The sequence below is a fragment of the Rhodnius prolixus genome, unplaced genomic scaffold (genome assembly GCF_049639745.1).
Source record: "Rhodnius prolixus isolate KJV_2025 unplaced genomic scaffold, Rpr scaffold_3, whole genome shotgun sequence".
NCBI lineage: Eukaryota > Metazoa > Arthropoda > Insecta > Hemiptera > Reduviidae > Rhodnius > Rhodnius prolixus.
This window is the reverse complement of record NW_027411603.1, coordinates 31,821,773-31,849,687: the sequence shown is the minus strand read 5'-3', so window position 1 is coordinate 31,849,687 and position 27,915 is coordinate 31,821,773. Positions and strand designations below refer to the sequence as shown.

Genomic DNA, 27,915 nt, shown 5'->3' with positions numbered 1-27,915 from the left:
CTTTAGTTGGATTTTCTTTCTTATAAGTACAGGTAAGTTATGGATCTGGTCTCAGATCTGTTGTTGTCATCTTCACGGCCATAATGGGTCCATCTAGGACAATTGTGCTAGTGACTACATTTACACTTACTACTCTGCTACTAATCACCAATACAAATGGGGTAAGTTAATACGATCTGAATTATCCGTACGCTGTTTTTTATGTGAATAGAAAGGAGAATACCATCCACAGTTCTTCTGGAGTTCTATGATTTATTCTTTGACTTCTTCTATTTACACAAGGGGCTTTAACGCAATTCACACATTTAAAAAATAAGGTTTAGCTGTTTGTATTAAATTTATTAAATGAGAACCATCTTTTACAGAATTCCCTTAAAATCAGTAACCCAAAAGTACGAGGTGTGGCTATTAAATAACGAGACTATTGCTGTAAAACAATTTATTTTTAAATTTATACATATTTAGTTATTATCACCTTCAATATACACCCCTCCCCTATCCCCACAACGCCCCATGCGAATTTACCATTGTTCGAAACAGTGCTGGAAGTCTTTTTCTGTGAGCTCCTGCATGACGCGTGCCGCTTTTTCTTTCACAGCTTCAAAGGACTGAAATAGTGATCCTTTTAATGCAGATTTGACTTTGGGGAACAGATAAAAGTCACATGGGACCAGGTCAGGCCTAAAACTGGGATGTTGTACTTGGCTAGAAACGTCTTGACAGACAATGCAGTGTGAGCCGGCACGTTTTCTTAATGGAGAACCCGTGACTTGTTCTTCCATAAATCGGATCCTTTTTTTTCCTTACACTTTCACGGAGTTAAGCAAGCACCTCACGGTAGTAATGTTGATTAATTATAATCGATATTTGCATCCGTTTTGGATGTGGAAGGGCGTCCCGGGTGGTCATCATCTCCGACGTTTTCTCAGCCATCTTGGAAACGCTTGAACCACTCAAAAACTCGCGCAAGTGATTAACATTCATCGCCATAAACTTCTTTTAATAAAAGATAAGTTTCGGTAGCGGTTTTACCAAGTTTCATGTGAAATTTCACGACAATTCGTTGCTCTATTACAAGTGTTGTATCATGTTTTCGGCAAAACGAAAAAATCCATGCGGAGATCCCGGGTTCGAATCCAGCTCCTGGCCCTTACATTTTCTCTTCCTAGCAGCTTCTTACAGCTCAATAAGAATGGACAGTACAATGACAGAACACTGCCCGGAGGTCAGCAGTACACTGAAAAAAACTCCGGGCGCCAATAACCTCAAGATGTTGACGCGCCTTAAAATCATTAAGAGAAGAAGAAGATTTAGAACTCTTACTTCTTCTTCAAAACAGTCTTTCTTCAAAAACTCTTTTTTATTTTTCTAAAGAGTTCTGAAATAACCGCGTTTCTGTTCATGTCCTCTGACTAACAACCAGCTATTTCCCACCTATTCAGGACCATTTTACCAGGTATTTTGCAACTTTATCAAAGAAAATCCTTAAAAAATCAAATCAAATCAGTATAAACGGAGTTTATTGGAAGTATTGATTGGAATTTCCTAAATTAGAAAACAAAACAGGATGCTACGTTTGGATTTGTTCTTTTTTTGAATATGTATCTTTTTCTATCAGTAGAAATAAAGATAACAAAAGAAATTTTACCGTTAAATAAATACAATATTGAATTCACTTCTAAACTATTTTCTCAGAATTGTTGTTGATAGTCTTGCTTCAAAATGTTTTACCTGCGGTTTCATGTTTTGGTTTGATATTAGCAAAGGGTGTAGTATATTTTTGGATCAACATATGTGCTAACATCAATATTGAAAGTGATTCTTGTTATGTTCCAACAAGACCTGAGCTGGATTTAAGACTAGATACATACCCTTACCCCTTCTTCTGTCTTAAATCTTCTAACTTATTCATTAATGCCTGTAAATTATTAATTTTCATTTTATTCATTAAATTGATCAACATGTTCTCAGTCTTATTAAAAAGTGAATTAGCAATATGCTAAAAGAAGGAATAGTTTTAAAATGAATTGCATCAAAAAGTTTAATCTTGATTTAAGTTTGGGACTTATTACCGGTACGGCAACCAAGTCTGACTTTACTGAGGCAATTATGTAGTTTTCATTTTAATTTTCTGTAGATGATGGCATATTCTGTTTTCTCGCACATCACGTTTATTCAGGACAGATTTGGTTCTTCTTTCGGATCCACTGGAAAACTCTAACAGACTGGAAACAGTGATGAGCTTTATGAGATTTTGTTTTTGGGTTAAATTGTTTTCTCTTCTTGGCACAAATGTTTAATACTATTATCTTCATAAATACATCAAATGACCCTTTAAAATATTGCTGCTTTTATATAATCAGAAACTGAACTTCGACTTTACGGGACACACTTTCTCAAAGCAGAAGACATGGAAAAATAATTGAAAATTATATATAATTTTTGTTAAATCTGTGCAGGCCATGTCTGAAGCACAAATGAAACAGGCGATGAAAACATTAAGAGGCATGTGCCTCGGGAAATCCGGTGTCACTACAGGTGTTTCTTCTTTTAATAGAGATAATATTTCTTTTTTATTCCTGAAAAATAATAGTAATTCAAATGATAATTAATTTTTTTACGGATTTGTAGAAACTTTAGACAAAATGCAAGAAGGAGTCTTCAATGATGATGACAGAAATTTAAAGGTAATAATATTTTTATACTTGAATTTGTATTTTTGAAGTTCAAGTAAATGTGTGTATATAAGTGTTTTCATTTCTTTTTTAGTGCTACTTAGGCTGTATTATGGGCATGTTGCAGGTGGTAAGTTCGAATTATTATTTTAGAAGCTACAAAGTTGATTAAAAGTTCAGAAAAAGAGTAGCGGATGGATGTTGTAATGGCGTGGAATGGTAATGCTGGGAATAACCAAGAAGTTAGCTTTGCTTTATCACATTACTCAAAACATAATTAAACACAATCTATTTTTAGATGCTTCCATTGATTAAAATGTTCAATTTTAGAGCAATGTCGAAAAAGTAAAGCGAACAGCTGGCCGTAATTCTTGACAAAGCAATATTCATAAACGTTAGAATAAATAGATATGAAATACATGTTAAAACAATAAATGAAGTTCATCTTTAATGCAATAGAATTTTACCATTTTATGTATTTTTCTTAGATTACCAATTCGTAGACATTTTACTTGTAAGCAACTATGCAACTTTAATGTCACCTTATTAAGTTCAACATTACCTTGATTTGTAATCACGATAGTACTAACAATTACAAGGGAATCAAATAATTGGTATTAACATTTTACACAATCAGAATTTCGCCTTTTTTGTTTCATGGCCATTTTGTTGATGAATGGATTAATCAGTCCTTGTGCAATTTAAATTGTGATGGATTTTGCAATTTAAAAGGTGATGAAGTCATTAAAACGGTTACTTAAGACATTAACTTTATCAAGGTGTATAACTGTTTGTACTTTGTTGTTGTCGTTCTAATTTAAAGCACATCTAGGATTTGCAAAACAAAAACAAAAAACTTAGATCAGACAACCATTTTGAACTTACTAAACAATTATTCCTCGAAAATAAAAAGATGAATATTGTGACTTCTCAAACAATGACTCTGATACAATTATTTCTTTAGTTATATCTTGTGTTCATTATCTTCAAAAAATTAGTAATTTACTCTATGTTTATTATATTTAATGTTTTATATTTTATCATTTTTCGGAGTTAAGACTATTTACTTTCATTTGTAAAGTTACTAAAGATAAAAATATTGGATTAATTGAATTTAAATCAATAACAATATCTTGTTCTATAAATTTGAGAAGTTACATATGTAAAAGATAACTTTCAAATAGTTCCAAAAAATTAAATTACTAATAAAATAAAACAATTTTCAGGTAAAAAATAATAAAATCAGCTTGAAGATGGTAAAATCTCAGGTAGCCAAAATGTTGGAGCCAGATATGGGTAAAAGATTAATAGCTGCTTTTGAAGGTTGCAAAGATACTGGTAAGTTGAATTTTCAAATCTATGAATCTGATTTGGTAGGGTTTACTTTTCTACATGATTTTTTGTTGTTTTTTTTTCAATTACTGTTCTAAGAAATGAACTTGTTCAGTAAATCAAGTACATTGTTGTCACCTTAATGTTGATGTTAGGTGCAGCTAAAGTTGCTAAACTTTACACTGCGTGTAAGTTCATTGAAGTTTTGAATATTTGAGGTTTATTAATTGAATTGAACAGTTGCTATATACTGCTAATCCTCGACAAAGGATTGAATCAAAATATATACTAAGAGGATGTTTGAAGGTACTAGGAGTTCATTCAGGATTTCGATGCAGTACACTGCACATTCTGGAATCTCTTTTAATTCTTTTAGTTTAGATATGCAAATAAAGTCATTCTTCGTGCTCTTGGGATTAAAAAAGAAATTACTTTTTAGTTAGCAATGTTAAGTTTGCTTACTAAGCACTAGGTAGTGGGATCATATGATCATTGACAAGAATTAAAGTGAAAAAGCTATACGAGGGTCGTTTGAAAAGTCCGTGCAAAAATAAAAACTACTTAATTTTTTGGGGTAAACCTTTTTTATTTTTCAACATAGTCTCCTTTTAGGCTTATACACTTCATCCAACGCTGCTCTAGTTTGTTGATAATAGGATTTGTCCAAGTCTGAAAAATAGCCATTCGTTTCTGCAATCACCTCCTCGTTTGAATAAAATCTTTTTCCCGCCAGCCATTTCTTCATATTGGGGAACAAACAGTAGTCCGAGGGAGCCAAGTCTGGAGAATAGGGGGGATGTGAAACGAGTTGGAACCCTATTTCCATTAATTTTGCGACCACAACTGCTGAGGTGTGAGCTGGTGCGTTGTCGTGATGGAAAAGGACTTTTTTGTGGGCCAATCGTGGGCGTTTTTCTTGCAGCTCGGTTTTCAAACGGTCCTATAATGATGAATAATATGCACTTGTAATAGTTTTACCCTTTTCCAGATAGTCGATGAGGATTATTCCTTGCGAATCCCAAAAGACAGTCGTCATAATCTTTCCGGCCGAAGGAACGGTCTTCGCCTTTTTTGGCGCAGATTCCCCCTTTGTAACCCATTGTTTAGATTGTTCTTTGGTCTCAGGAGTGTAGTGATGTATCCATGTTTCATCCACAGTGACGAAACGACGCGTAAAGTCCTGCGGATTCTTCTGGAACAGCTGCAAACCGTCCTTGCAACACTTCACACGATTTCGTTTTTGGTCAAGCGTGAGCAATCGAGGCTATCTTGCGGATAGCTTTGTCATGTCCAAATGTTGATGCAAAATATTATGTACCCGTTCATTCGAGATGCCCACAGCACTAGCAATCTCACGCACCTTCACTCTTCTGTCATCTATCACCATGGATTTTATCAATCATTTCTGGAGTAGTAACCTCAACAGGGCGTCCAGAACGTTCAGCGTCACTTGTGCCCATATGGCCACTCCGAAAATTTTGAAACCACTTATAAACGGTTCTAATCGAAGGTGCAGAGTCACCATAATGTTTATCAAGCTTCTCTTTAGTCTCCTGAGGCGTTTTGCCTTTCATAAAGTAGTGTTTAATCAACACACGAAATTCTTTTTCGTCCATTTTTTGAAAATCACTCGACTTCCTCGATTCAAACGAATGCCAAACACGAAGAAATAGACCGATCTGGCTGAAACTTGGCGTGTGTTCTTCCAAGAGATGCTACTAACTAAACATAACCTCGTTACGCGCCAGTGGTGCTATCTCTCTGACTTTGCACGGACTTTTCAAACGACCCTCGTACGTCATAATTTCTTAAAAGCTACTTCAAATTTTGTAGAAAATTTTTCGAATAAAAGTAACGGTAGTATTGAGAGAATTTTCTTATAAGTAGAGGAACTAACTATATTCTCAGGGTACTTGGTGTTCTCTGCGATTATTCCAATTTTTTAAAAAACAAGGACAAAACATTCTCTTTCCTTTAATTGTGACAGGTTTCCGATTTTTTTTCCCCCATTTTCAGAGCTTGGTTCATGAAATTCGAGCACAGTCATTACGCCCTAAACCTCACTGACTGTATTAGAAATCACTAGATTCAGTATAGTGGTCTTTGCACGTACTTGAGGTTCAAGGTGTGACTAAGAAAAAGAGAAGAGCTGGTTAGAAGTCAAGAATAGAAGTTGCTATAAACTCATTACAGTCAGGAAAGGCATTTCCATGGTACCCTTTAAAACTCATTCATATAAAAAGGGCCTGGAACTTAAGTATACAACTATAAGTTTTAGTATCAACTACAGGCAAACGCAAACCAATGACAACATAAAAACGAGTGCATTCATTAAATTTCTGTGGAATTCTTTAGTAAATTATTCCATGTTCTTTTAATTTTAATTTTTTGTTTAGCTCCCATTAGGGAAAAGACCAATTGTATGTCCTAAAAACAATTTTCGTTTAAAAATAGTTTGAATGTTGGCTAAATGTTGAAGCGGTCCCCACAAAACTCTAGAAACAAATGCAACAAAATTACAACCTCATTGACAAATTTTTAAGATATTTTCTAAAGTGTATTAGGTATGTAGATTTTTAAAAACAATAGTATTAAATATACGAAGCGTTAATAAAGAAAAGTAAATTGTCGCCTGTCAGTCTTTGGAAATGTTCTTTCGTTGACAACAATATTTGCCTTTCACCGGATTTGATGAGCCAATCTCTGTAACTGGAAAACATATCCGAAACCAGTAGTAATTTTTTTTAAAAAAAACCTGCTTTGGGTCAAATTAGTTTCAAAATTTTTGATTCAACTTTTCTTTCTATTATAGTCTTTTTGTCTTTGATTGTACTAATCGTAGGAAACACTAAGATCTCTGAAGAAGTGGCTAGTACTCTTCAGATGGTTTTAGGAAGAAATCTAAGTACGGGCAACTGGAGTTTAACTTTGTATCTTTGCGAAGGAATCTTGTGCTCAAAATCGAACTAATCCCTTCTTTTCAAATCACCTTGATTGTTAGTGGTTAATAGTAATAATAATAATAGAGGGAAGGGATTAGCTATGAGGTTAGCATACTGGACTTCCACGCGGAGGTCCCGGGTTCGAATCCAGCAGCTGACCCTTAGATTTTCTCTTCCTAGGAGCTTCTTACAGCTCATTGTCCGGTGATGGACAGTGTTGTCTGTAACAAGAGAACACTGTCCGGAGGCCGGCAGTGCACTGAAAAAAGCTCCGGGCGCCAATAATCTTAGATGTTGACGCGCCTTAAATCATAAAATAATAATAATAATAATAATAAAGGCATGACTGATAAATACATACAATAACTAATAATGTAAATATAATAAGAACATAGTAAAAGAACATTAATTGAATGTTTAAAGATGATATTTATAGTGATTTAAAATCCTAGAGAATCTGATATAGATTTAGATAATCATGATAACAAATACATCAAGTAAGTTATGGATTTTCTTCGGTTTATTATTCGCTGCAGAGGAATTTTAGTCCATGAAAATTGTCTTTACTATTCTTTATTCCCCTGAAATTTTCTCGTATAAAAGAATGGACGCCTTTTGTAGTCGATCTTCTTCTATTCGATGAACTGTTGATTGAATTAACCCTTTAAATTTTAATTTATCAAAATATTTTGAGCATTTGAGAGGGTACATATCTTTTAATAAAATAAACCTCATTAATATAAATTGCTCTTACAAATTACATAAACGTTTTCAAATTACTATTGGTCTGATTTTCTAAAAGTTAGTTATTAACAAGTAAAAATAATTGTTTTTAGTTTCTTTAAAAGATTCAGTTTACAAAAAAAAAATTTAAAAAATTTTCACTTTAGTATAATGATTACCGAGAAAACGATTAATACTTGAAAATAAAAATACACATAATCATTGGTTATGGCAAATTTTATACCAGACTGGATATTCGAGGAAGTGACATTGAAAAGAGTTGCCGCACTAAATTTTGTACAATTATCTTGCGTACAACAATGAAACAGGATGTTAACATATCATTATATTGCACAACCAAGAATCTGTAACCAACCCATTTAAATAGCGTAAACACTCAATAAGATTGTTCAATAACAATTTAAAAACACATAAACTGGAAGAGAGAAGTGTTCAATTATTTAACCATTAAATGATATTGAATGTAAATTGTGTCTATGACAGATTCTTTAATGTAATGAATTATAATTAATTTAAAAAAATAAATAAATAAAAAGATAAATTAAATAAATTTTTATATTAAAAAAGAGTGCTGCTTTTCTGCAACTTTGTGATTTTACTTACTTGTTTATCCGTTTATTTATTTTTTAAATTTGATTATTTGTGGTTACATTGTAATAAATTTTAGGACGGGGATTTCATAAATATGAATTCTTAAAGGGTGTAAAATAAGAAACCTGGTGACTCACACGACTATCTTTTACTAATATACTCAAGTTTTCTCTAGCTCAAACCATTGAGTCATATTTAATTTTTACTTTGATCGTACCTAAATATAACTTCACTGTGAAGTCGACCTCATGCCCTGAGAACTACCTTAGACTTAGGCTAGAAAAGTCTGTAATAATACTCAAAGAATACTTTGAGCGAAGCCTAACCACCTTCCACTCGTTTTTGGAGTTATGGTGGATTCAAATACTGACCACAACCAGAACAATTTGTAAAATTACATTTTCTTTTTTAATTCCAAGCGCGGAACTCCAAACAGAAATTTATATTGCACCTATATTTTAAGGAGAACATAAAAGTTTCTTTTATTAATAATTGTTTATTTTTCCTTTAAGTTGGTGAAGATAACTGTGATTTGGCCTATAAATTTGCAAAATGCATATATGTAGCCGATTCGAGTGTGAGTAGAAAGCAAATTGATTACAAATCTCTTGCACTTTTATACTTTATTTCTTATTTGTTTTGTTTATATTCCAGGCTTTTATTGTACCATGAAAATGATAGTAAAAATTTTTCTGGTTACTCACATCTATATGATTGCTAAGAAAAATTAGCTAAACTTTGTGATCCGTTAAAACTAATTCAACCAATAACCTTGTTAAAACAAATAAAAAAAATTGTGTATTTTAAGTTATTACTTTCTGTGAATAAAGTTAGTAAGTTATTTCCTCTTTATTATTTTTCAAATGATAAAGTGTGTGTGATATTAGGGTTTAGAAAATTGATGTTTCATCATTAAAAGTGCACAATTATGAAGAAGGTTTTAGGGGAAATTTGTTTTTTTATATTAAACCATTTTTTGTCAATGCAGAATAATTATTTTTAGAAAAGGTTTTTACTTTCCTTCATAGCTCAAGGTCACGCCTTTTCTTCTAGGCGGTTGAATGCTAGAGGGAAAGTGAAATGATCTTTTGTCTGAACCGGAATATAGCCTCTACCTACACATTTGTGATTGGAGCTTATAGTTGAAAAAGTAAAATAAACAAATAAGAATGACAAAATCAATTTTTTTTTTATGGAGTTCAGTTACACTAGAATTGACGCAACTGTGGAATTTAATTAGGGAATCAAATACGACCCCATTAGTGGTTGATTCATGCTGGGATTGTTGTTAAGTTGGGAGAAAGGACCCTGGGACTTGGTTCTCCATCATTAACTGGATTGCTTGTCAAGCAAAGAAGTTGTGACATCAAGAGAGTAGTATGTTTTTTGCTCTCCGATCGCTACACTTTTCAAATTCTTCTTCTAGACTTATTTTTATTAAGCCTGAAGCTGGTATTTGTAATATTCTGAATTTTAATTAAGAAACTTTGAATTCAATAAATTATTAAATGATTTTTTGTGGGTAATCCGATCAATTTGGGAACTAATCATCAAACATGTATTAAAATAATAAAATTCTCCTTGAATCCTGAATCTTGAATTATTTAAAGCCAATTTTTGTATTACTTACGTAGTCCATATTTTTTATTTGATTTCGCGACTGACCTGGTTAACCATTGAATTCATTTACAGTCTACTTCAAGGTTACTGATTTGATATCTCCATAAATAATTCGCGGATGTAATAACCTTTGTTTGCTAGAAACTATTTTTTGTGTGAAAAAAAAAAAAATCTGTTTCAGTGCCATTACCAATTTTCTATTCTTGATATTTTTATTATTTTCAAAAAGTAGACAAAGTAAGTTTACACTGTACGCTGTCTTTTTCCTTTCTTTAGTACTAACTAGTATTCTGTCGGTATCAAAATGTAGTCAAATCATAAATACTTCTGGCTTCAACTTTAACATTATCAATTAATTTCAAGATATTGGTTATAATAAGGACTTCACGAATGTTAAATTAGTCAAATTAGATTAAAATTGCAAAAAACGCGAGAAGAGAATAATCAGTAAATATCAGAAAGAAGTCCAAGTTTTCAATCAAAACTACAGCCACACATTATTGATTCACCACTCTATGTCCCAAACCTTATCTTATACGCTATCCTAAACTTACCATTCGTTACCAATCTAATCAAAAATAATTATAGCAGAACAACAAAATCCTCTTATCTTAAAAGCTTCACTGCCACTGAACACCTTAAGGAGACTTAATAGGAAATGGCCCAGGGATAATCTTGGAGACTGAGAGATACTAGATCATACCAGAAGTAATGAAGCTTGATGGCTTCTAATGTCTTCACACTTATCAAATGAATAGAGTCAGTAGAGTCAATAGCAGTTATTGAATTGCTGGCCAAATGTTGCTTTTACAACTGAGAATTTAAAAAAAAATTAAAGCAAATATATAATTTGGAAAGAACGGATTTTTTCCCAGTTGTTATTTCGCAATATGATCTTTTGCCAAAATTCGCTGTTGAAAGCATAGAGGCTTAGTGAATCTCAAAAAGATGCTGATAAAGGCGCAAAAGACTGGACACAGCCAGAACTATTAGAAAAATTATGCAATAACATAAGTTTATACAAGAAGATCTGCCACATTTACTTGTGCTTAGATTTTATAAAAAACAAAGACCATATGAAAGGTCATACCTGTCAAAAAAATAGCGAAGATACTATTTTAGTTTCGATATTACCGACAAAGAAAGTGCATTCGAACCCTCTGTGTTCGAATCTGTGTTTTAAAGATACTAAACCTACTCAACTAGTTGCATTAAGTGAGTTCTCAAACTCATTCTGAACTATGTAAGAAAAAGAAGTAATATTAAGCAAATAAATTATTATTCTAAATATTACACTTTATTTATTGGTTTTAGGTAAAAACATATTAAATTTTAATAAAGAATATATTATATATTGTTGACCTCATCAATTTTGATGTTATTAAGTTATTTGCTCTACATTGCAGTTTCGTTGCCTACCGAGAGATACGGTTTTCCTGCACTTATAGAGGACTCCTATCATGTATTTACTCATTTAGTAGTGTATCAAATTATCTTTTTCTTAAGAGTCATTGTGAATTAACTGAATATACTCTCTTAATATAGTAAAATTTGAGCAGTCCACGACAGCTGGATGATGGCCGGTTTATGGTCGTTGAGCCTCTTCTGAAATAAAAAAAAATGTGCGATTACTTTACTTTTGCTAGTTATCTCCAGCTTTTAATTTTCTTATTTATGTTTACGTGATAAATTTATCATTCAACATACGCACGTGAATTCCATTTGTAGGTACGAAAGTCTTAGCCAATAAAATATCCATCTAAATTTGGAAGAAAGATTATTGCCAATTTCAGTCTTAATCTTTCTTCCTTTTGGGTCACCCATCTTGAACTTGCCTCCTCTGACATACTAAATCCTAATTCTAGGTAAAATTAATGTTTTCAAGAATTTTATTTAAAGCTCCAGAAACTCAATGGTAGCTTCCTGAGCTATAGTTGTTTGTCTGGGTATGTAGTCTTAAGCAATGTGACGTAGGATATTGCTACCTGAACACGCTTGGGTGGCCAGCCATTACAACTAATTGAAAGAACAGTTAGTCCTGAGGTCACAGTTGTAAAAGACAGTTGGGAAATCGGTGTGTCACACTCTAAGTCTGTGTCTCCGTTTTTGCCATCAGGTTTGGGAGTGGAATAATCTCAAAGATACCTTATTACATTTCCAATGACAAAGATATCAGGTTCGAATTTAGCCCTTTGATTTTTCTTTTCCTAGTAGCTTTCAACTGTTTCATTTAAATTAAGCTTGCCAAAACTCTTATTTATTTTATCTAGTGCGCTACTTTTTTGAATCCGTATCTGTTGCATAACATCTGTCTTCTTCTGTTAGACCTTGCGAACCATATTGTTTTTGAACGAGAAAAACAGAGTTTAATCAGCTGTTTACCTAAGTTGGGGCTTTGGATGTGACTAACCTTTATGAAATGATTTGCCAGTCGGTTTCGGAAGTTTAAGATCTTTATTTTACTCGAGATTACTCGAAACTTTTTCTAAAAAATAAGTTCGTTAGATGTTAAAAAAGATCTCAATTACACCTGAGTGATTAGGCGAAAATAAACTTTTTGGGTCTAAACATCAAGAAATGTTTTGCAATTACTTACTCTGAGAAGAAATCCCAGTATTTGGCCAGTTACCATCTTAGAGATATTCTCCTAAATAGTCTTAAATTAGTTAGTATTAGTGATCTATATCCCTATTCCGTAAATAAGTTAAATATTAAGTGGCCTTAAATATGATTTGTTATATAATTATGTTCACTATAGTTAAGAATATTTTGTTTAATGTATTACATTTTTCTGCTTCTGTCTGTAATGAGACTATTTTGCCTTATTAATTTTATTTTCGTTTCTTTTGTTTTGTTTTTCTCTTTGTTGTTGTTTTTATTTAATTGTTCGTTGTTAACTGTAATCAAGTAAAAGGGTGAAGATAAGTAGAGAAAACCCTCAGACGGTTCTTGGACCATGAGTATTTGTCTGTCACAATATAATTAAATAAACAAATATAATTTTGAAAAATTTAAATAAAGGCACTTTATTATTATTATTATTTATTATTAAATTAGTGAGAATCACCTGAAACTCTGATGCAGAGTACGTTAAGAATGTAAGAAGGCACCTAAATCTGGGAGTTTTATGTTCAGGGATTGCAGGGTATCAAAGATTCCAAATCCCTGAAATCCATAATGTAAAGCATTAGTTCTAAAATAGAATGGGTATCCATAACTTGGGGTCAGCTGCAAAAACAATAAAAATGATCCACTTCTCTAGGCAATGCAATGTTGATGAGGTGATGTTGGGGATTCATTATTCAAATTCTATTAACTTGAGGTTGGTCAGGACAGATGAAAGAAGCCTGTGAAGCATGACAGTAGAAGAGTTTAGGTAGCACAAGATTCAAGCGAGCTAATTTTATAGCAGGAAGCATATCATTTTCTACTTGGTAAAACTTTTCCCATAATAACAAGAACAGCCATTTTCCAAGTGCAGTACATTACATAAAATTAATTAGACAAAAAATGAGTTTAATTATACACTTCGCTCTAATATTACTGAAATATGTTATTTTCTTCTGAAATATAAAACGGAAGTAGTTTCCTCTTATTACTAAAACTACTTTAGAAATATATAAAAGTTTTCTTAAAGAAAACATTTAGAGGAAATGAATAAGTCCTTGGTCCACTCCCACTCAGTAAAATGTTGTAAGAAATAAAACACCTATCTGAATACAGTGTTTCTTAAGTTTTAATACTGACAAGATGTGTAAATTAGTGATTTTACTCACTGTTTTTGTTCTGCAGATGTATTTAATTGTAAGTAAATACTTTATGATTGTACAAATATTTTAATTGAACATAAACTTCAAAATTTTAAGAATTTCTTTATATTGAATACATAAAATAATTCTTTTAAATGGTATTTACTAATAATTGCAACAAACATTAATTAGGGAAAAAATGCTATAAAATCAGGGAATAACAAACAGAAACTTAAATAAATGAAGCAATTCGTAAGAACGGATTAAAAATTGTATTAAAAATCTTCATTAATTTGAGAATTATAAGACAATAAAAATACCTAATTCTAAATTGAAATTAATCAAAATTATGCTTAAAAATACAATATTCAATACCTATTATTTTGTTTGCTTGCATTTAAAATTTAAAAGGTGTAGAAAATGCAAGGAAAAATGGTTGAATCATCTATGAAGAAGACTATGATAGATATTAACATATCTATATTATGATAGATGTTTAGCATTAACTGTTATACCAAAATTATTGAAATTATACAGTAAAATCAACAAAGAATTAATTTTTAATATTTTTTTTTTTTTAAGTAAATCCTACACATATTTATGAACTTATGCAGACATTTTAAATTAGTTACAATGATATTTTTCAGTCTGCCCAAGAAGTGAATGAAGAATTATGGGGAAAAGCAGAAAAGAAATGCCAACAACTTTCCAAATTGAGTTCAAGTGAAGTTCTTGTCATTTTTTGAAATAGTATCTTTATTTTGATGGAATTTATTATTTCATCACTAACATCAATGCGCTCACTTTGTTTCAGTTGAAAGAGCATCAATTCTTACAAGTTTAGGGAACATATCTCGTACAGCTAAGGTAAGATGTACTGTGAGATATATTTACTACTCTGATAAGGATAACTAATGAAATAATTTAGGCTCCATAATAAAGGTGCCAAGGATGGCTGCTTCATTCTCCCTTCCACGACTGAGTTGGCTAATGTAAACATTTTTGATCTGTTTTGTCTTTTTTTTCATTTTTTATTTCTGTGCCTTCTTCTTGCATAAACTAGTTATTTGTCTCATTCTTTATTTCAGTTAAAGTTGGGAAATATATGAACCCTTTTTTGATTCAGAAGTGAATTAGTTTGAGGTCACTTTTTAATATCCAATTTGTGTTTTTAAGTCTAAAGAATTCGTGAAAGAAGTACTTGCTTCCTCCGCGTTTCTCTCTCACAAACGTATTTATCGACCAATCTCTTTTATTAAGCTTTGTATGTCTGATTGGTAATACCATGTTTTGAAATTACGAAAACAGTTATTCTGCTTCAGTTTCATCAAGGGACCTCTCAAGAATGATTTAATGAACAGATATAAGTACTATTCTAGAGATCCTTTTTCATTTTTTCTCAATTTGCTTAAAAAAGAATATAGTTTCAGTCTGGGAGATTGCGAAATGAACATTGAGATAAGTGTTTAGAATAATGTTAGTTTCATAAAAATCCCTATTTGAATAATAAAATAAATACACAAACTGCCAAGTTAGTAAGGTGGCAAAAATTTTCGGATTGGACAATTTGGAACAGTTTAGATTAGAATACTTAGCAGTCTCGTAAAGTCCCGGCCCAGTGGTCTCGGTAAGGAGATATAAAACTCTATTTAGTTGGCAGGTAGTAATTTATAGCAGTCACCAAGCGGTCTGAAGTGAAGTAGGGAACGTGTTTTAACCTCCATTCGTTTGAGTCGAATACTGGAGTTTCACTGAATCTCTTGTCAAGGATTAGTCTATCTATTCTCCAGTTGGATGATTAGGGATTCCATTGCACTAAATGGGAGGAAGCGTTTTTACGATTTAAAGTAAACTTACTATTTTTCCTTCACCTATTTTCGCTTTCATTTTCCCCCTTGAAAAAGCAAAACTCAGAGTTATGATGGAGAGAATGGGAAGCTGTGAAAGGATCAAGGTTTTTTTGAGAGAGTGGAGGGAAACGATTGCATGGATGTCCTTTCAGGAAAGTGAGGAGTCTTCAAATACTTGAAACAATCTTTGTGCAAGTTAGGATTTCTGGATTAGTTAGAACTCGTCCAGAAGGATGCCTCAATAACAGTATAGCTTAGGTAAAACGCGTTCATCCAATACTCTGTCCAAAACTTGTTTTGTGTCTAAAAAGACTAAGATAATTACATTTATTGAAAACGAAATTACCCTATTGTAAACGGGAGAAATGTCAAAAGGTTCAGGTTATCCAGGCGAATTCAAAAAACCAATGGGACATGACAGGGCATAAATGGTCTAAAAGCATTATTGGTGAAAATTTGGAGAAGTTTTGTCGAATACCGTCAAGTTTAGCATATGAGAAAGTCAATATTGATTGACTTTATTTATCTTTCTTAAATTCTTTGAACTGTCCATGCTTCTAAAGCCCTAATCCTAAAAAACGTTCCTTACTCTTTCAAAACTCTAAAGTAATCCTAATTTTTAAGAAAATACTCTGCACTTCAGATCTTAAAATTTCAAATCTGAAGCAGCAAATATTATGTTGAAAACTTTCTAAAAAAAAATCAATTTCTCTAATTTAAAACGTCGCCTCCTCGTTCCAGATAAAGTAATTTGATGGTCCGAAGTTTCAGTCCCGTGGAACTTCCATATTTTTGTAATTCAACTTTAGCAAGAACTCAAATGGAAATAAATCAATAGTGATCTCTTCAGGAATAGATTGTCAAATGATTAGCATTTTATGTTCACTAATCCCCTCACAAAAGGTCATGATGCACTTTCATCCATTTGCAATAAGCCCGGTTTCAAGGGAAACAATAAATTGAATTCAAATTGTTAAAAATTAATGGTTTATTGGACACTAGTTTGTTATCTGATTTATTAGATGATTATTGAATTACTTTTCGCTTTTTGTAATCTTCTTTGTTATTGCTTGAGTGATTTCTATTAACTACTCGCCTATTTTATTTTCAGTGTTATGTAAATTGTTTTTTTGAAGAAGTTGGATTGGTATGTACATAAATTACTTCACTACATAAAGTATATTGTGTTTTTAAGTACGGAATACATTGCATTATTAACATAACAATGTGCAACATGTTTATATTATTATTCTTTTAGATGATTGGAGCAGCTGTAAATAGTACATTGTTGCATTCATGGTTGAAGGAAGAAGCTGAAATTTCAGAAAACAAAGAAGAATTATATAACAGAATTAAAACCTGTGTTGGTAAGTAAGAAATAATTATTTTAAACAAAATTTATTGACTTTTTATACAAAAATAAAATCACAATTATTGTCTACAATTTATGATATTTACAGATGCAATTACAGTTGAAGATAAATGTGATAAAGCTTATGAACTGTATATTTGCTTCGAAAATAGATAGATATTTGGAAAAGATGGTGATTTGAATTGAAACAGCATCCTGGGTATTCAAATAAGTTTACTTTTGGATATGATTAGCACGTCTACCCTGTTCTTTAGATTTTTAGAAAAGAAACTAAAATAAGTTATTATTTTCTGCCATAAATAGATGAATATTAAATTTATGGTTTTCTTTTTTGGAAAGAGTAATCCATCTGAATGTCACTTTTTTAATTTTCACATATTTGACGTTACCTTTCTTGTTAGTTGCAGGAATAGTTTAAATGTAAAGTACTCTATTCATCATATTCTTTTATATAATGTTTAATCTCCTGATGTATATAGTGCTGGTATTTCTAGCAAATTTATGTAAATAAATGAGTTTAATTTTAATTCTTTACTACTTATTCTGGTATTACTTCTGATGGTTCGATATCTTCTTTAAAATTTTTAGCCCGTAACTATATGTATTGCATTCAGTTAAGCTGTATTCACTTTCTTCCCACCAAATCTACAAGTACCATTCCATTCTAGATCCAATTTCACACAATAACCCGTGAGGAAACTTGTCAGTTTACGGTAGAGCCGAGTCTCTTCTCAAATAGATCTTCACTTATCACTGGCCAGAAAGGTTTTAGACCTCTGCAAACTTCTTTCTTGGACTTCAGCTGCTCACTAAGAAAACTATCGCTTACCCTTGGGATCCGGTCCCAAACGAGAGTTTTGGCGCCTTGTCCTGTCAGGGCGTCAACGATCTCATTTCCCTTCACGGAGATGCGCCATGGCAAGTACAGTAAAAGCTCCTTATTCGCGCTTCCTTCATTCGCGTTTTCACTATTCGCGGATTAAAAAAATGCGACCCAATTCCTATATTCGCGGAAGTACACTATGATAATAAAAGGATTCCAATAGGTATCCAACCCAATATCCTTTGTAAATGCCGTCAAATGGACTAATAAAAAAAGTAAAATAGATCTTATTACAACTTTGCCTAAAGTATGTTGTTAAATGATATCGCCGAGGACTTTGACATAAGCCGCCTTCGCCGCGATCGGTGATTTTGAGAATGTAAACGCACAGAATGAAAGCAATTGTTCGTGATCCAGCAATAGAAAAAATGGAAGTGGCGTTGTCATTATGGATCGAAGACCGCAATCAAAAAAGGGTGCCCCTGAGTGGTCCAATGGTCCGGGAGAAGGCAAAGTATCTTTACGCTCATTTTAAAGAACCTGATGGTAGTTGTAGTGGCAAGTTCAAACTTTGACTGCAAACAAAGGCTTTTAAAAACTGCCAAGCAAGAGAAAATTACAAAATTCTTCAAACCATTGACTAAGCCTTAAGATAATTAATCAAAATGTTCAAAAACTTCAATTAAATTGATTTTTTTTATTTTGTCAGCTAGGAACGTATCCCCTATAATCCCATATAAATTACCATTCCGTATTCACGGTTTCTGTATTCGCGGCATATTTATGGAACATATACCCCGCGAATAAAGAGCTTTTACTGTACTGTAGAGTAACTGAGTTATCTCTGTTCAGTCCATTGAGTTTTCTAAGGCATTTCTAGAATAAATTTGAACTTAAAATTTAGGAGTTCAACGACTTGATTGCAGCCTACAGCTAGGATGAAAAAGTCCGAATCTGTAGAGGACTTAAATATTGTTTGGATATCATTTGGATGATCTGACAATATCTAAATGATTAGAAATTTAAAAATGAAGGACGTCAAGAGAATACAGGAATAAAAAATAAAGCATTTTGAGTTGTCATTACATCCACCGAAACGACAGGAATCTAAGAAAAGAATTGTACCAAAATAAAAACAGTCAAACAACGTCTGCTATCTGGTGGTTCAATTTATAACTGCCGGCCATGCACAAAAAAGTTCCCTAATATTGGTTATTTCAGATGAATTTAATAATTAGTCGTAAAACATAGTTATTTAAAAAAAAATTATTATTTAATCAAATATTTGTTCTGATATATGTTTTGTATCCAAGTACAACTCTGGCTGGAGAAAGTGTACTGTATTAGAAGGTAAACTTCAATAGACCTACACAAAAAAAATAATAAAATTATTGTGAATATCAGTTCTTTTGGATTCAGAGGCAATGGTATGATTTAGCGTAACCCTTTACACTAAATGTGATATATTCTATAGCAAATAAGAAAATGAAAATAGAAATTCTACCCAAAGATAGCAAGAATCAGCGTACACATAATTGTTTTCATATTAAGCATCACTCATTTTTTAAAATATTATTTAAGACCTTCAATTTGAATGTTATTGAAATATTGAGAAGGATATTGATCAAACGGAAACTGTTATCTTTAACTATTGTGTTTACAATCGCCACAGTTTCCGGAACCATACGTGTACATAAAAATTGCTGTGACATTTTACTCGGTAGTAGTTACATAGTATCACTGAACTTATTCCATCATGAAATCAATTTTGTTAACTGTTTTCTGCATATTCACAACTCATCTGGTTAGAGTAAGTTTTTAACGTTTGGAATGTATAATACATAACTAAGGTTCTTTCTGTAACTTAACCAAATCACAAAACCACGCCCTGAAGAAGGCAATGAATTTGTCGAAACGTGGGTGATAAGACGGAGTCGTTTTTTTTTTTTATTTTGACTTAATCTTTGTTACTTCAATCCTAAATAAAATTTACAATAGCTCTCTAAAGCCAAAACTAAATATATTCACAACTAAATACAAATGAACTAAGAAAACTACCTAGTGGTAGCACTCGCTGACACTAGCACTTTCACTATAGAGGATGCCTCAAGACCACCGAGCGTTTGTAAGTCGTTTGATGGTAAGGGAGAGTTCTGGATGAGACGTGGCAGGCTAGAGGATTGAAATCTCTGGTTATTCAGTTTGTTTACTTCAGTTAAGAACCAAATATTCAGGTCAATGGGGATTGTATGATTCGATACGTAATAAGGAGCTTTTACTATTGTACGAAGGTTTTCGGATTGTAAGGACTGGAATCACTTTCTGTTGGTGTGAACCCAATAGTTTAACACCACAAGTCCACAGATCAGTTTGATTATTGAAGAATAAATTAAAAGTTTATTTTGTGAAGGAGGACTTGATCTGTTGTCTAGGTTTAGTTGTCCATAGAAATTCATTTCCTGAGTTTTTAGAGAAGTGTGAGGGTTCTATGAGAGAATCTTATCTGTGTGTTTACCATCTGAGAGATGAATTTGGTTGAAATAAAGAGAGGGGGAAGAAGTTCTTCTTCTTCTTCTTCTTCTTCTTTCCTTGGCACTACGGCCCTTGTAGGACCTTGGCCTCCTTAAGCAGATTAGACCAGCCGTCTCGATCTACTGCCTTTCTTCTCCATTGGTGTATCTGCATTTTTTGGAGGTCATCCTCCACATCTTGTAGCCAACGGAGTCGCGGTCTACCCCGCGGTCTTTTCCCCCCAGGATGCCCTTCAAAAACTTTGCGTGGGCCTCTCCCACGATCCATTCTTTCTAGGTGCCCCAACCATTTCAGTCTTCCGATTTTAATAGTGGTCACCAAGTCTGCATCCTTATACAGCTCCTTCAGCTCGATGTTCCTTCTACATCTGAAAACTCCATTGTCAGCTATAGGTCCGTAGATAGTTCTAAGGACCTTCCTTTCCCAGCAATTTAGTCTACTTTCATCGGCCACCGTCGGCGCCCACGTCTCCGAGCCATACATAACAACCGGTCTAATAATCGTTTTATAGATGACCGCTTTGGCCTGCCTGGACAAGTTTTTGTTCCGGAGCGTTTGTCTTAGCATGCCCAGGCATCTATTCCCAGCTGCTATTCTGCTCTTAACATCGTGGCTCACCTCGTTCTTGGATGTAAGGGTAGCTCCCAAATATTTAAATTCCCTCACTCCTTCGAAACTGTGTTGACCAACTTGTAGCTCCCTAAATTGCCTGCCTCTTCTCATAGTCACCACATACTTGGTTTTTTGAGCGTCGACACACAGTCCATTCTCGGCAGCGTTTTTCTCTAGTTCTATAAAGGATGATTTTAGTGACGCTGCGGACCGAGTTATAAGTGCTAAGTCATCCGCATAGGCGAGACACTGCACTAGGCGATTGTATATATTGCCACCGGATATTGACAACGTATTTCTTATCGCCACTTCCAATACCAAATTAAAGAGAAGCGGTGACATTGGATCTCCTTGTCTTAGGCCCACGTTTACGGGAAACTCCTGGGATAAATTATTCTGCACAACTACCTTGGATACCGTGCCTGTCAGCGTCATATTAATCAGTCTAACCACCTTCGCAGGGACATTAAGGTTCAACAAGCACCTAATGAGTCCAACGCGCGATACAGTGTCTTATCTGTGTGTTTACCATCTGAGAGATGAATTTGGTTGAAATAAAGAGAAGGGGAAGAAGTTCTACGAAGCGTAAAGACAGTGAGCTGACATTTACTTTCGTTCGGCTTAATTCTCCTTTAGAAGAGAGTGAGTTGAATATTTCTATGGGAAATAACTGGATTGGGCCCGAAGAGGGTATAGCATAGATGGAAATAATGGGTTATAGGTTGGTTTGAATGTTGCCTGAGTGCATTGTGTTCAGGATAAGGCCCAAAGATGTTCACTTGAAAGTCACCAGCTTCGGCTCCCGAGAAGATCCAACCATTACTTGGAAGTATTGGCCAGAAAGTTAGGACTGAAGGTTAGGGTAAAAGATAGGAGCACTTCAGCTTCAAAAACATCCAATTCATTTGCATTTTCTTTATACCTAAATAGAAATAGAAGAAAAACATGCATTCTACGAAATACAAACAGCGAAGTTATCTGGAACTGAGGATTTTTATCAGATTTTCAACTAAAATTCTTCTTCGTGCGTACATAATTTTCGAATTATTAAGTGAGGCTTAAAAAAATCTAATTGTAGGTAACAGCTATTCAGTATTATTGTATTTAGGATAAAATACTGCAAGAACTGTTATATAAATGAGAAATTATTTATCATAATTATTTCTTAATCCTGTTTAAGAACCAGTGACTAATGTTTAATATTTTAACTCTGAAAACAAAATAAAAAAAATCAACCTAAAGATAATTAACTAAAGGAATATAAATACTTAATAAATGTTTAGAGAAAGTTATGTCATTTACCAGGAGAAGTTAGCAATGTATCCTTCGTGAAATGTAGGTGTTTAGTACGTCCCACGAGAGGGACACCTATAATAAGCTGTCTGTATCATATTTTCACGGTAATATCCAGCTCTAGAAGGTGGTAATAGCATTTTGGCCGTGGCTAGAATTGTTGTTTAACTTGATGGTCCTCTTCCACATCCATGTTTTGGATATAATCTTTGATAGATTATTTATTGCTTGCGGCGGTTATTTCCTTTTGGTAAGATTCTTAGACTTCTGCATGGTGGTTACACTGCGCTAGGAAACAATTACTGTTGAAACTTTGATGGAAATTTCATCCTCTCTTGAAGGAATGATAAACCTGGCAATCAAAACAAGAAATAAACAGGCATGTGTTCGGCAAGGTAACCGGAATGTTCAATATAGATTTTGTCGCGATTCATCATAGAAGTTCCTAAATTTAGTTTTACTTTTAGTAGAGTGATAAAATCGTTTTCTAAATACTCCATGGATTCTAAGGAGTTCATTGTTGTACTTTGGATTCCTTCAAAGGAGACCAAATTCAGAAGAAAAGGCACAAAAATGATAATGTCCCGCCACAAAATAGATCTTAGAACGTTTTAAAAGACAAGAATTATGTTCTTTAAAAAATTAAATAAATAAATAAAAAATACTCTCCAGATCTGGAAAACAGCTCGGACGGAGAATTCAGAGATTGCCCAGCTGAGTACCAGCTTGGAGGTCGGCTTTACGACTTTTATGTTAAGCTCGATTAGAACAGAACTGTTATTGATTTAATTCTGCTTCCAAGATGTCTTTTTTCGGTCTTTCAAGATTATTATTATTTTTTTTTTTTAAATGAAAGGCACCAGGCTGTGGCTGTGAGATTGGTTTTAACAAACGTTTTCATCCTCTCTCGGTTGCAATATGTCGTAAGACCATCTTGCTGTATTTTGGAAAACTAGTAAACTTTCAGCTGAAACTGTTGAAGATTTTTTTAAATCGCCAACATCTTTTGAAACATTTTGCTTACAAATTGATTTTCAATAAACAAAAAAATAAATAAATAAATTCTCCGCGTTAAAGGCGCTTTAAGAATTCGTGCTCAAACTGTCACGTGGAGGTCGTTGTACTCCAATTAAAAATCTAATTTTAGAGATTGTTATTGAAGTTTATAAAGACTAAATTAGAGCTGCAATTATTGAAATTATTATAAAATAGATATTAGTTATTTTTAGAACAAATTAAAATATAATTAAATTTTATTTAAATATTAACATATTTAAATAACTTTTGCCATTGACTTATTTTTGCAACTAAGCCATGCTTTTTTAGGTCATAATCATCTGCAGATATCGCAATGCATCTGTTTCATATCGCTTTTTGAAAACCTTATTTATCTGGAACTCCTACACTGGAACTCCGCTTTCAAATTTCCCTTATTACCTGACAAATTTTACCTCTGCTTTCTATTCGATACTTAATCAGATCTCACGAAATAGTTTTTAAAGGAAAAAAAAAACTTGATTTCCTTTCTACGATTAACAAATACAAAACAGGCGTTACCACATTTTTCTTTTATTTACGCGTTAATAATTTAATTTTGTATCAAATAAACTTGACATTAATAGCTAAATCCACTAAAAAACGCAATAAACATTTCAAAGTTACACACAAATATATAACTATATGTAAATACAGGGTGTCCCAAGCTATGTGGATAACGACTTTTTCTCGGAAACTAAGATAGCTAGAAAAAAACTAAAAAATACGTGATCCCTTAGTTTTTTGTTAGGAATCCAAATTTACTTTGTAAATTTTTTTCGGTGCTTCCAGAAGCGAGATACAGGCACCAACTTCATTTTTTCAAATGGGAAGGTGCGGTTTTTATTTCAGAAATAGATTCCTCTATTTTTTTAAAGAAAAATTTACTTGAACGGTTTTTTTCTGTGAGCGATATTTTAGAAGTTATGAATGAAAACATGATTCTTATAAGAAATTTCAAAATGATAATATTATAACGGTTTTTTGATAGAATAAGAAGAAAAGTACTATTTTATCATAAATTTTACTCCTCATTAATATTACAGATCATGCTCGAAATGGCTTCCACCATTAGAGATGCATAGACATGCACTTTCCTGCCATTTGCCACTTACTGCCAAAGAAATAGATTCGGCTTCAACCGAGTTACAGGCATCTATTATTCTCTGCTTTAGTTCATCTACAGATGCCAACCCGGCTTGATTCTGATACACCTAGATTTAGAAATGCTTTTAGATAAGCAGAAATAAGGAAGGAAAGAAAAAAGTTATGAATAATCACCTTGTTTTTCAGGTATCCCCAAAGGGAATAGTCCATAGGTGTCAAATTCAGAACGAGGTGTCACTGAATTCCCCCCGTGTCGATATAACACGCCCATCAAATTGCCTACCGAGATATCTCTTTACATGCCTGATGGTGTTATATCCATCGCGAGGGCAATTCAGTGGCCACCTCGTTTACCGGACTTGACACCTATGGACTATTTCCTTTGGGGATACCTGAAAAACAAGGTGATTATTCATAACTTTTTTCTTTCTTTCCTTATTTCTGCTTACCTAAAAGCATTTCTGAACTAAAGCAGAGAATAATAGATACCTGAAACTCGGTTAAAGCCAAAAGTACTTCTTTGGCAGTAAGGGGCAATTGGCAGGAAAGTGCATGTCTATGCATCTCTAATGGTGGAAGCCATTTCGAGCATGATCTGTAATATTAATGAGGAGTAAAATTTATGATAAAATAGTACTTTTCTTCTTATTCTATCAAAAAACCGTTATAATATTATCATTTTGAAATTTCTTATAAGAATCATGTTTTCATTCATAACTTCTAAAATATCGCTCACAGAAAAAAACCGTTCAAGTAAATTTTTCTTTAAAAAAATAGAGGAATCTATTTCTGAAATAAAAACCACATCTCCCCATTTGAAAAAATGAAGTTGGTGCCTGTATCTCGCTTCTGGAAGCACCGAAAAAAATTTACAAAGTAAATTTGGATTCCTAACAAAAAACTAAGGGGACACGTATTTTTTAGTTTTTTTTCTAGCTATCTTAGTTTCCGAGAAAAAGTCGTTATCCATATAGCTTGGGACACCCTGTATATATTTACAAAAATTATTGCTCTTACTAAAGAAGAACAAGTACATACGAGCAAAGTACCGTCCTTGCAACACTTCACACGATTTCGTTTTTGGTCAAGCGTGAGCAATCGCGGCACCCATCTTGCGGATAGCTTTGTCATGTCCAAATGTTGATGCAAAATATTATGTACCCGTACATTCGAGATGCCCACAGCACTAGCAATCTCACGCACCTTCACTCTTCTGTCATCCATCACCATATCATGGATTTTATCAATGATTTCTGGAGTAGTAACCTCAACAGGGCGTCCAGAACGTTCAGCGTCACTTGTGCCCATATGGCCACTCCGAAAATTTTGAAACCACTTATAAACTGTTCTAATCGAAGGTGCACCATAATGTTTATCAAGCTTCTCTTTAGTCTCCTGAGGCGTTTTGACTTTCATAAAGTAGTGTTTAATCAACACACGAAATTCTTTTTCGTCCATTTTTTGAAAATCACTCGACTTCCTCGATTCAAACGAATGCCAAACACAAAGAAATAGACCGATCTGGCTGAAACTTGGTGTGTGTTCTTTCAAGAGAAGCTACTAACTAAACATAACCACGATACGCGCCAGTGGTGCTATCTCTCTGACTTTGCACGGACTTTTCAAACGACCCTCGTACGTATTAGAAAATAAAAAGTTTTAAAACAATGTTTTTATATTTTGATTACAGGCCGAGATAGATCCAGCAGCAATAATGCAAGATATGGAAGTTTGCAAAAATGATACCAAAATGAGTGATGGTTATTACATTCTTTTTATATCCATAATTTATAACCTTAATTTGTCAAAAAATAACAAGTACTGAAAGCAGATTTTTATAAAAAACAAAGAAAACATTATAAACTTTGCCTTTTGATAGTTCTTATTCTAATAATATTTTTGTTTTCTATTCTTGAATTAATAAATGTGTTTTTTTGGATTTTTAGAAGAATTTTCTGAACTGATGGCACAACAAATGCCAAAATCACCTGAAGGAAAAGTAACAATCTTCTTTGCAAATTATTTAAATAACTATCTGAAGTTATTCATTTAGATTGTTGATCATGTTTTCATATGTTTCAGTGTTTCATATTTTGTATGATGCGATCAATGACCTTGGTAAAATATATTTATTTATTTTTTTTAATTTTATGTATAAATTCAAGTTCTTCTTCAAATATCATTTATTTATTGATAAATTTTTTCTCATGGCCTCTTGCTAAATTCTCCAATTTTTTTAAATGAAATATTTGATCAATTTTGTGGTTTTATCAAATTTTATTTCATTTTTTAATAGTTTATAGTACCACTGAATTCCTGATAGTGGCAATTATATTCCTCTCAGCCTCTAGTAAGTACCCAGACTCTCCAAGTTAAAGCGGATAGTCGACAGTCGTTTTGACGATGCCGCCACCATATGAAGGAAAGCCGTCTCACCAAGAATATTGTGGAAGTATATTCCTGAATCACCACTTACTGTACCAACAAACCCTTCTTCTCCAAGATATTTTGAAGAAAACTCTGCCAAAGTAATTGAAGATGCTAATTGCATCCCAGTTCCATGCCCAAAACAGCCTTTGGAGTAGAGGCAGGGAGTCGGCTTGCAGATTATCTCAGAAGGGATATATCTCCTTCATCAACATCTACAATTAACAATCAACACACACACACACAAAAAAGACAAAAAATTAAAATCTTACCAAATTCTGCAATTAATTCTCGTTATGAACAAATATTTTTCTGTTTATCAAATTGGTTTTACAAAAACCTTCACACAATGAAAATAATGGCATACCAATTAAGGTATTCTGGTTTAGCTTAAAATACTCGAGATAGGCGTGTCTCTCAAAAACTAAGATGTACTTTGGTAATAGGGTTTAACTCCCTGTCTAGCCTTGTTACTTATTTAATGCTTGATATGAGAAATTTATAGTAAAATATGTTTGCTAGTCGCTTCTGTCTTTGACACTTAATTTGGAAGTTAAATCCGCCTGAAAAAATGGTTATTACTTAAATATACTTTTGCTTTTTATACCTTAAATTTGATTATTAAAAAAAGAATTTATATTTTATATTAGAAATAGGAAATATACTGTTTCATTTAAAAAAACTGCTTCTTTGAAATTAGATGTCAGAGGAAGGTGAATTGAATTCAGAAGGGTGCTCCGCGATGATTGCTGAAGCGCCAATTGATGATGACCAAAAAGAAAAGATGAAGGGCATGCCTGAGGAATGTGCTAAAGAAGGTTGTGAGAAATTGTTTAAAAATTATCTTTATTTTCGCAATGAACAGGTGATTGTGACTGAAACTATTAAATATTTCAGTTAAAATAGTGAAGGAAGATCCATGTGAAACGGCTTACAGAATATCGCTGTGCTTTCAGAAGAAGGCGGAGGAGGTAAATAAACATATTTATTTTATTTGTTATAATAATTATCTTATAATTTGCTCTAATAACAATATTCTTATTGATTTTTGTTTTTGTTTTTTTTTTGTAGAGAGGAATCGAAGGGCCCATGTGAAACTGCCCTTGATGATAAAGAAATAAACTGTTACAATAAAGGTTGATTGCAACAATGTTTGGACTTAAATGCCTTTTATCTTAGTAAAAGATCCTTTTGAATGCAACTAGTTTTAT

At 33.0% G+C, this 27,915-nt stretch overlaps 3 protein-coding genes across 4 annotated transcripts; all 3 read left to right on the top strand.

The window, feature by feature from the left end:
- On the top strand, positions 1-9,267 carry LOC141453316 (general odorant-binding protein 72-like). Its single transcript, XM_074126383.1, has 7 exons — positions 1-161; positions 2,460-2,538; positions 2,632-2,687; positions 2,770-2,805; positions 3,902-4,013; positions 8,797-8,861; positions 8,939-9,267. Exons 1-7 carry the CDS (start codon positions 84-86, stop codon positions 8,954-8,956), a joined length of 444 nt encoding a protein of 147 aa, XP_073982484.1. The 5' UTR covers positions 1-83; the 3' UTR covers positions 8,957-9,267.
- Positions 6,161-27,868, top strand: LOC141453317 (general odorant-binding protein 19d-like). Of its 2 annotated transcripts, none has more exons than XM_074126385.1 (7): positions 6,161-6,165; positions 25,968-26,037; positions 26,224-26,276; positions 26,360-26,395; positions 27,405-27,522; positions 27,602-27,675; positions 27,776-27,868. In XM_074126385.1, the coding sequence occupies exons 2-7, from the start codon at positions 25,992-25,994 to the stop codon at positions 27,797-27,799; spliced, it is 351 nt and encodes a 116-aa protein (XP_073982486.1). In that variant the 5' UTR covers positions 6,161-6,165; positions 25,968-25,991; the 3' UTR covers positions 27,800-27,868. The 2 variants fall into 2 exon arrangements, with proteins under 2 accessions (XP_073982486.1, XP_073982485.1); XM_074126384.1 differs by lacking the exon at positions 6,161-6,165 and adding an exon at positions 19,349-19,508.
- On the top strand, positions 13,549-17,402 carry LOC141453319 (general odorant-binding protein 56a-like). The gene is made up of 6 exons (XM_074126387.1): positions 13,549-13,708; positions 14,301-14,376; positions 14,468-14,520; positions 16,615-16,650; positions 16,762-16,870; positions 16,964-17,402. Exons 1-6 carry the CDS (start codon positions 13,655-13,657, stop codon positions 17,029-17,031), a joined length of 396 nt encoding a protein of 131 aa, XP_073982488.1. The 5' UTR covers positions 13,549-13,654; the 3' UTR covers positions 17,032-17,402.
- Positions 27,869-27,915: the final 47 nt, after the last annotated feature.

Excerpts from the sequence above, each read along its gene's own strand:
- LOC141453316 (XM_074126383.1), top strand. The coding sequence starts at position 84 with ATGGGTCCATCTAGGACAATTGTGCTAGTGACTACATTTACACTTACT. Across the intron at positions 162-2,459 it reads TAATCACCAATACAAATGGG|GCCATGTCTGAAGCACAAAT; the intron begins GTAAGTTAATAC and ends AAATCTGTGCAG. Across the intron at positions 2,539-2,631 it reads GAAATCCGGTGTCACTACAG|AAACTTTAGACAAAATGCAA; the intron begins GTGTTTCTTCTT and ends ACGGATTTGTAG.
- LOC141453319 (XM_074126387.1), top strand. The coding sequence starts at position 13,655 with ATGTGTAAATTAGTGATTTTACTCACTGTTTTTGTTCTGCAGATGTAT. Across the intron at positions 13,709-14,300 it reads TTCTGCAGATGTATTTAATT|TCTGCCCAAGAAGTGAATGA; the intron begins GTAAGTAAATAC and ends GATATTTTTCAG. Across the intron at positions 16,871-16,963 it reads CAGAATTAAAACCTGTGTTG|ATGCAATTACAGTTGAAGAT; the intron begins GTAAGTAAGAAA and ends TGATATTTACAG.
- LOC141453317 (XM_074126384.1), top strand. The coding sequence starts at position 19,455 with ATGAAATCAATTTTGTTAACTGTTTTCTGCATATTCACAACTCATCTG. Across the intron at positions 19,509-25,967 it reads TCACAACTCATCTGGTTAGA|GCCGAGATAGATCCAGCAGC; the intron begins GTAAGTTTTTAA and ends TTTTGATTACAG. Across the intron at positions 26,396-27,404 it reads TGATGCGATCAATGACCTTG|ATGTCAGAGGAAGGTGAATT; the intron begins GTAAAATATATT and ends CTTTGAAATTAG.